The sequence below is a fragment of the Cavia porcellus genome, unplaced genomic scaffold (genome assembly GCF_034190915.1).
Source record: "Cavia porcellus strain 051 isolate PalLab524CR breed Dunkin Hartley unplaced genomic scaffold, mCavPor4.1 scaffold_5, whole genome shotgun sequence".
Classification (NCBI taxonomy): domain Eukaryota; kingdom Metazoa; phylum Chordata; class Mammalia; order Rodentia; family Caviidae; genus Cavia; species Cavia porcellus.
In genome coordinates this window covers 24,646,057-24,655,178 of record NW_026947488.1, presented here as the reverse complement: position 1 = coordinate 24,655,178, position 9,122 = coordinate 24,646,057, and the positions used below count along the sequence as shown (strand labels likewise).

Genomic DNA, 9,122 nt, shown 5'->3' with positions numbered 1-9,122 from the left:
GGCACATAACACACAGCTAAGTGGTAAAAACCAGGATTTGAACTCCTGGATCCAGAGGAGGCTGTGTGTGTGTGTGTGTGTGTGTGTATGCGCGCACACACAAGTGTGCTAGGGGTTGAATCCAGGGCCTTGGGCATACTAAGCATGCATTGTATAACTGAGCCACATCTCCAATTCTGCAGTAACTTCTTTTTTTTTTTTTTGCTGAGGATTGAACTCACAACCTTGTGTTTGCCAGGTAGGTATTTATGCCGCTGAGCTATATCCCCAGCTCTCCTAGTAACTTTTGCATGAGAAAAAAAATTTATCTCTCAGTCCTGCACATGCTAGACAAGGGCTCTATCACTGAGCTCTATCCCCAGCCCAAAGTATTGTTTTCAAAAGCTTTTATCCTTTAATCAGGGCATGCCTTTTCAAGCTTCGATTAGGATTCACTCACGGGCTTTGAGGGGCTGAGCTGCAGGTGTCAATCTTGTGAGGGCTCCAGAATATCTGGTCTAATGTGTTAGATGTTACCTGTGGGGAAACTGAGTTCCAAGGGTGTGGATGTGCTTGTTCTCAATCATACAGAGTAGCAGAGGCCCTGGACTCCCAGCCAAGGCCTTGGCCCTCTTCTGGCCACAGTCCCCAGGGTGAAGAGGCAGAGGGAAATCACAGCTGGAATTTACTGTACGGGGCTGGCATCTGTTAGATGCTAACTGAGTGTGCATTGCTCCTGGACCTGCCCAGTGCCTACTGGGCCTAGGGTGAGAGGGAGCGAAGGGCAGCCAGGTGGGCTTGGAGCCAGCTAGGTGTGGCCCAGGCTCCTCCTCCTCATCTCCTGCCCTTGCCTGGCAGCACTTCCTCCTAGGGCCCGGAGGACTGGCTCCCTGTTCGGCTGGCCACGACCGAAGCAGGATGAAAGGGCTCCGCTGGCGGTACACCCGGCTGGTGAGGGGTTTCGCCCTGCTTGGTGGGGGTCAGGGCTGGGAGGAGGCTGGGGTCTCTCTCTGGTAAGGCGAGGCCCGGTGAGGTTGGAGGCGGGCCACTTATGCCCCTCTGGTGGTCCTCTCTCAGTGGCCAGGAGTTTGTAGCAAGCGCTGGCTCAGGGGAGCTGAGCCTCCAGCCCCGTGGGCCTGAGACCTTGAAGGGAACCTGCCACTGTTTCTGTCCCTTTTCCCGGAGTGGGTGGGAGATGCAGTTCTGTTTAGAGTGTGGGCCTTTTCTTAGGTGTTTCTCATTCCCAGAGAGGTTGCTCCTTCCCATGGAAAGCCTGCTGTCCTTGTGTGAGATCTGCACGCACATGTCCACATACTTGTGTATACCTACACACACCTGCACACTCAAGCACACACTGTGGGTAGAAGCTCAGTTGAATGACACCACCAGTGTACATGTCCTCTGACACACGCCTGCCTGTATTTTACAAGACCCACCCTACGTGAAAACACGAGCGTGGAACACACAAATTCACGCTGAACATCATCTCACAATGATTTGCTTGCACAACTCTATTTGAGGCCAGTACACAACTCACACGGGCAAACATATTTCACATGGACATGTGTACGCTGTGTCACACAGGCCTGCATACAAGGTCTTGCTGGCTGCTGGGCCATCCTCTGGCTTCTTTGGCATAATGGAGAAGTTAGAAGCACATTCTTAGGATTTTAGAGGAAATTCAAAGAAACCATGGTAGCAAGCATGCCAGGCAGGCCTGGCCCCATGTGGGTTGTGTCAGCGTTGGCCATCGTCACTGTCGTCATTGGTAGGGTCATTATTACTTCATACTTCATGTGCAGACACACTTGGTTTCAGTGCCCTGTGCTGGCTGCCCTGGCTCTGCCTCCCTGTTCCCAGCTTACAACTTGCCCCCTAGTGTCTACCCCAGGTCCAGAGCAAACGGACAGGCAGACTGCAGGGCCCATGGCTGAAGCTCAGAGGTGCTGGGCTGGGGTGTGTGTCTCCCATGAGCAGCAGGGAGGACGCTGGAGGGCTGGCAGAGTCCTGGCTGTCGCGGGCACTTACAGGTGTCCTGTGCTGGGCCAGTCCTCCCAGAGCCCTGGGCAGGGGTTAGGAAGTGCTTGAGGTTTTCCAGCTGAGAGCTGGTACCGGGGGTGTCTCTGTGCCTTGACCCCTGGGCCTCTCTGTGTCTTCTCAGCCCAGCCAGATGGAGGATGCCCAGTACGGGGAGGATGATGAGGAGGAGGACAAGGATGAAAAGAATGAGGCAGTCGCAGCCCCTGTCCCTGATCCTGAAGACCCCGTGGAGCCCCAGCTGACAGAAGCCAGCCAGGTTCTGGGTGCCTCGGACATTAGGCAGGTTGGGGCTCTGTCACACACCAGGACTTCGACCCTGGAGTTGTCCCCTACACCAGCCACGCCCAGGGGCACTGAGGTCATTGCTGCCTTGTCCCCAGCTCCCTGCCTCACCGTGGGAAAACCATTTCTTCTCTCTGGGCTTCCTTCCCTTTCTAGTGAAGCATTCAGGTTAGCAGCACTGCCTCTGCCCTTCAGGATCTGTGAATGAGCTTTTTTTTTTTTTTTTCACTATTGGAGATGGAATCCACCCACTTTGCAATGAACTATATCCTTAACCATTTATTTATATTTATATTTATTTATTTATTTTTGTTACCGGGGATCAAACTCACGACTGCAGGCTTACAAGGCAGGCACTTATGCCGTTGAGCTAAATCCCCGGTTCTATTTTTAATTTTTTGACACAGGGTCTCATTAAGTAGCTAACTTACCCAGATTGGGTTTGAATTTTTGATCATCCTGTCTCAGTTTCCTAGAGTGCCGGGATTATAGATGTACACAGCGTGCCTGGCTAAAGTGTACATTCTGAGGTGGCTCTGGCCCTTGGGAACTGAGAGGAGGGGCCCAGGATTTCTTATATTCTCCGGCCTCTGGTGACAGAGTGACCAAGAGGAGAGAGTACTGAGAGACTGCACAGGGCTGGCTTTGCCTGCGGCCCCTGTGAGCTTTGGGTTGGTTGTTCCGTGTTCCCCAGCCCTTTTTCCATCTGTAAAGTGGGAAACCCTACCTCTACGGGATACTGCTGCTGGGCAGGAGGTCCACAGAAACAGTCAAACACTTTGGCCACCTGTGTGATGCTCTTTGGCCCCAGTCCCAGGATGGAAGGAAGGCAGTGGGAGGAAAATCCCTCACTCACCTCTAGCCTTCCCCGCAGCTCAGCCTGCACCTGCCCCCGAGGGTCACTGGCCACCCCTGGAATCTGGCCTTCAGCACATCAAAGGATGGCTTCAGTCTGCGGAGATTGTACCGGCAGATGGAGAGCTGCAGCGGGCCGGTGCTGCTGGTGCTCAGGGACCAAGAGGGGCAGGTGAGCCGAGCAGGGCTCTGTGGGCTCCAGTCAGACACCACTGGGCCCTGCCCAGCCAAGCCTCAGGGCCCAGGTGGCTGAAGTGATAGCTTAAGTCATTTCAGATGGCAGTGAGACCTACCCCACTCAGCGCCAGCCCCTCACTTGCTCATTCAATATATCTATCATCTACCTATTATCTATCTACATTATCTACATCTATCAATGTAATTTGCTGTACAAGGGATTGAACCTAGGGCATTTGCACTGAGCTACATCCCCAGTCTTTTTTAAATTTATTTTTTAGAAACAGTCTCACTGTGTAGTTCAGGCTGACCCTACAGTCATCCTCCTGCCTCAGCTTCCTGAGTGCTGGGATTACATGTGTGTGGCACCATGCCTGGCAGCTCTTTTTTTAATTTTAATTTTTTGAGACAGGATCTTGCTATGTAGTTCACACTGAACTTGAATTTACTTATGTAGCTCAGGCTAGACTTGAACTCATGGTGATCCTCCAGCCTCAGCCTCCTAAGTTCTAGAATTACAGGTATGTACCACCATGCTTGGCTCTTTTTTACATTTTATTTTGAGACAGGGTCTTGCCAACTTGTCAAGGTTGAGCCTGAACTTGTGATTCTCTTGCCTCAGCCTCCCGGTGTTCTGGGAATTAAAGACGTGCCTGTCTTGTATCTATTTTAAACTTCTTAATCTAGAAATGATCCCAATCCTCTTAGGGCTAATGGTATAATGGAAAGAGGGGTTAGATATTTATAGGCAGATAAATAAATGTAAAACTGCATCCCTATTCTTAGAAACAAGAAACTATGGAGACAGTTTAAGCAGGTTATTGGCACCTTTGTGCTCCGTGTATGTTTTGAAAAGATTCCCTGTGCGATGGCAGAAGGCTGGACTAGAGCGGGTAAGAGTGGAGGCAGGGACCAGCACCACCACCCCTGCATTTTACAAGAGGAGCCTTGAGTGAGCTCTGGCTGAGGAGCTCTGGCTGAGGTCCACGCAATCTCTCTGATGGTGCTACTTAGGGAGCATGCCCCAGGCAGAAGGGAGGTGGGACTGGAAGCTGATAGGCAGACTTCCCCAGCCCCAGGGCCGGGAGCTCACTCACTCCCTTCACACAGAGCCCCTTCCATGGCAGAACACCTTGGCTCTGAAGAACTTTCTCCTCCTACCAGCCTTTCCCCACAGCTTCCCCCTCCACTGTGATCCTACCTCTGCCACTCTGCACTGTTCATCAGGTGAAAACCTGCAGCCCCCCTAACTGTCCCACAAGGGGAAGATGGCTGAGTCCGTTAGGGTCCTTCCAACAGAGTGAAGCGGTTTCACTCCAAGGAGTAAAGTTCAGCGGATCCTGGAGTCACACCCAGCCGGCCATATGAACGGCTTGGGTTATGACCAGTATTTTGGTTCTAACTTATGACCAATGCCACTTGGCATTATAACTAGATGCCAGCCACTTGTGCTTCCCGGTGGTGTCAGATACTGATTTGACCCTTAAGGATTTCTGGAAGGAACATTACAACATCCTTTCCGATAAGGGGTGTGTTGAGAAATCCTGGGCCAGTGTCTCCCTAAGGACACCAGGATCTGCTGTATACAGGAGAGAGATTTGAGGGCTGTGCAGAGGAGCCTGAGCCCTCAGTGACAGCTTAAATTGGAACCAGCCCTCGGGCACGATGGAGTTTGTGAGTCAAGGGTCTGCTGTATTGGACAGGCGGGAGCCATAGCTGTTAGACATGCTAGGTTTTCCTCTTCACGGGCTGTGAGTGTAGCTCACAGGGAAAATGCTTGCCCAGTACTCGTGAGGCCCTTGATCGCCAGTGCCAAAAAAAAACCCTTAAGCAGGATGTGAATGGCATTTTTTTTTTTTTTTATCTTTTTGAGATGGGGTCTTGCTATGCAGTTCAGGCTGGCCTTGAGCTCACTTTGTAGCCCAGGCTGGTCTCCATCTCGTAAGGATCCCCCCACCTCAGCCTCCCGAGTGCTGGGATTACAGGTGTGAGCCACCACGCCCAGCGTGAATGGCATTTTGAAGATAACTGAGGGAAAATGGAATATGCACTGAGAACTAGAAAATATTACAGAATGGTGTGGTCTTGCGTATGATAAGTACTGTGGTTATCTAAGAGAAAGTACCAATCTTTAGGAGCTGAACTGTTTTTGGGTGAAGGGTCATCATATCTTTTTGCCTACTTGTATTTATTTTATTTTTTTTGAATCACAACCTAGTGCTTGCCAGGCAGGTGCTGTGCCACTGAGCTATATCCCCAGTTCCCCACCTACTTTAAAATGGATCAGAAACTTACGTGAAGAAAGAGAAAACAAAATAGCAGACAGCCATTAAAACTGTTAAGTCAGGGGCTGGGGATTTAGCTCAGTGACATAAGTGCTTGCCTTGCAAGCAAGCAGTCGTGAGTTTGATCCCTGGTACCGATAAAAAGCAAAAAGACAAAAAAAAAAAAAGTTAAAAAAAAAAACTGTTAAGTCTAGGTGGAGGGAATATGTACTGTGCTTTGCACTTTTCTGTATGTCTGAAATTAATAAAGAAAGTGACGAGGAAGCAGCTTACCAAACTGATGCCTCACATTCTCTCTCTCCCTCTCCCTTTCTCTCTCCCTCTTTCTCTCTCAGCACTTGAGGTTGAACCCAGTGTCTTTGCCATGAGCTATAGTCCTAACCCTTTGTGGTTGGTTGGTTAGTTTTTGATAGTATCTAAATTGCTAAATTAACCTGGCTGGGCTTGACTTTGTGAGTTTCCTGCCTTGGCCTCCCAGAGTGCTGTGACTACAAGTGTGCACCTGACACCTGGCTTGTTGGCTCTTTTTGTATCAAAACCTGTGCACTGGTGTTGGATTGAGGTTGAAAGGGAGTGCACCAAATGTCAAGAGAAATTACCTGGGGAAGGGAGGAGTGTTAGAGATGGTCTTGTTTTCTTTCTGCTGTCTACAATTTGTATAAAATTAATATATTTTAAGAACAAGTGGAAGCCAGGCATGGTGGGACATGTCTGTAATCCCAGCACTAGGGAGGCTGAGGCAGGAGGATTATTGCAACTTGGGCTGGGCTACAAAGTGAGCTCAAGGCCAGCCTGAACTGCATAGAGACCCTGTCTCAGAAAGACAAAAAAAGAAACCCACCACCACCACCAAAAAGTGGCAAGGTCCTGACGGCCCAGCAGCAGCCTTGGCTGCTTCTTTGCAGTGCTGACAGGAGTGTAGTGGGGGGATTAGGAAGGCTCCCCAGGCCAGCTCAGGTGACCCCGAAGATGAGCCTGCATTGCCCAGTCTGGACAATGGGCATTGCCGGGGGACCCCGACCCTTCTGGCTGTGAACTGCACATTTTTCTGCTTTCCAGGTGTTTGGTGCCTTCTTGTCCTCAGCTCTCCGACTCAGCAAAGGCTTCTATGGCACTGGCGAGACGTTCCTCTTCTCCTTCTCCCCACAGCTGAAGGTGATGCTCCCACGTCCATGGGGGCGGGGCACTGGCAGGACGCAGCACTGGGGTCACAGGTCCCCAGCTGATCAGCAACTGCTACAGGGGGAATGCAGCAGGGTGGAGGGCAGGGTGCGCCCTGGGCCTGTGCCTCGTTAAGAAATGCACGTAGGTAGGTGTCCACACCCAGTGACTGGCTGGGGGTACCCTACTCACCAAATGCAGGCTGGAAAGAGAAGAGGAGTGGCAGTGGACCTAAGGGTGTGGTGACGGAAGGATGTGTCCAGTGACTTCTTTTATTCTCTCTTTTTTTTTTTTTTTTTTTTTTTTTTTTTTTTTTTTTGTCTTTTTCGTTTTTATCGGTACCAGGGATTGAACTCACAACTGCCTGCTTGCAAGGCAGGCTTATTCTCATTTTTTAACTTCTTATTCTATTGATACATTTTAGATATACATAATGACAACCTTCATCATAGAGTTTGTATCTTTTTTCTTTTTTCCCATTCCTCCCCCACATCCAACTCCTCCCTTCTCCTTTTTGTTCACAAAACCTTTGTTTCTATTTTCTCCTTTTACTGGGAGGGGGACTTGCTGTGTGGTTCAGGGTGGCCTTGAACTCACTAGGTAGCCCAGGCTGGCTACATAGTGATCCTCCTGCCTCAGCCTCCCAAGTGCTGGGATTATAGGTTACTACCAGGCCCAGCCCAGTGGCTTCTTAGAAACACGGGGTAAGGGCTTCAACTGAGAGAACAGGGTGAGGGGAAGAGGAGGCAAACAGTCCCGGAGAATGTGAAAAGTGGCCATGAAGGAGGCTGGTTAGACAGGACAGCTGGGCTTGTGGCCCGGGCCTGCCCTCCCTCCCCGGAGAGCTCCCCCACCCCAGCACTCAGCTCCGCAGCCAGAAGAGCGGGGGATGCAGGTCCTCCAGGGCTGGGGCTTTGCTGAGCCAGCTTCACATCAGCAGGAGGGGCAGCAGGGGTGGGAGTGGAGACAAAAAAGGAGCACAAACCTCAGGCTGGGCAAGAGGCCAGGGAGGGCTGAGGGGCCTGCAGGCGCTGGCCAAGGTGGACTCCATGGAGCAGGGGTCTCCTGAAGGTTGGGACAGCAGCAGAGCCGTGCGTCAGAGGACAGGAAACAGCAGGCCAGGGACATGAAAAAGACTATGGAGGTCAAGTTCCCAGCAATGACTGTGTGAAACAGCAGATGGAAACCCCTGGAGGCAAAGGGGACAGGAGCTGAAGGGCAGATGAGGGGAAGGTGATGTCCAGCACAGGGCGGGGAAGGAGGAGGGATGCGAGTCTGAGCTCAGCGGCTTGGCCGGTGAATGATAGGCACACGTGCCTGGTACCTGGTGTCTCACATGGCACAAGCTGCCAAGGAACTGGGGCTTATTTTTTTTACTGGTGGTTTGAACCCAGGGCCTTGGCACTCAGCTGCACCAGCTGCACGGCAGAGCCCTTTTGATTTTTCATTTAGAGGCAGGGGCTCACTAAGTTGTTATATTGCCCATATTTGGGCAATCAGACTTGGCAGTCCTCCTGCCTCAGCCTCCTGGAGTGCTGGGGCTACAGGTACATGGTACTTGGCAGTTCTGGGGCTTTTGAAGGAGAATAATAGTCCCAAATGTGTTCCACTTAGGGATTTTGTCTCTGGGTCACTTGTTCAGTGATGTTACCGAGTACTACCCGCTTGGCACAGAGCACACTCCTAACAGACAACAGCAGCTCACAGGTAGCCAGTTTGCCACCTCCAGGAAGCGGGTGTTATCCTACAGGTGAAGAAGCTGAGGCTGTGCTAGCTCGATAAGGTGCCCACGAAACAGAGGACTCAGGGCTGTGAAGGAGGAGCACGGCCTCTAGTGGGGGCAATCTCGGGAAGCTTCCGGGAAGAGGAGCTTCTGGAGCTGGGTCTTATTGGCAAATCAAAAAGTATCAGGTGGCAGAGGGGTCAGGGGAGCTGTGCAGAGAAAAAAAAAGCACACGTAGGAACCCAAGAGCATGGGGAGGGCCGGAATGCGTGAGGCAGGGCACCCTGTGGCTCTGCCCTGTCCCAGGGCGTCCTCCAGAAACAGTGCTTATTCCTGGTTTGTTCGATGGCTGCAGAAACAGTTTCAGGTGCTTTGCTTTGCTGTGAGGGTTCTCCTTTCTGAATGCAGCACGCAGACGGTGGCACCTGCAGACACCCCCAGCACAGGACAGCCCTGCTCAGGCACCATGATCCCCCCAGGCAGGAGTGCCCGGCCAGATGCCTCCCTCACCCTTCTCAGGAGGTGGCAGCAGGCCGTGGTCAGGCTATGTGGCCAGCCCAACCAGAGGCTAAGCCATCACCACTTGCCCTTCCAGTGTTTCTACCCCAGAACACTAAAGT

General features: G+C 51.6%; 1 protein-coding gene across 2 annotated transcripts in view; it reads left to right on the top strand.

Moving 5' to 3' along the window:
* Positions 1-219: 219 nt before the first annotated feature.
* Tldc2 (TBC/LysM-associated domain containing 2) overlaps positions 220-9,122 on the top strand; it is a 40,348-nt gene continuing 31,445 nt past the window's right edge. The window contains exons 1-5 of one of the 2 annotated variants that reach the window (XM_023564211.2): positions 220-238; positions 838-930; positions 2,141-2,302; positions 3,176-3,328; positions 6,678-6,773. In XM_023564211.2, coding sequence (XP_023419979.1) covers positions 898-930; positions 2,141-2,302; positions 3,176-3,328; positions 6,678-6,773 — 444 coding nt within the window. In that variant the 5' untranslated portion in view covers positions 220-238; positions 838-897. Of the gene's footprint in view, positions 239-818; positions 931-2,140; positions 2,303-3,175; positions 3,329-6,677; positions 6,774-9,122 lie in introns of those variants that run through there. The other variant, XM_063248389.1, reaches the window with a different exon arrangement.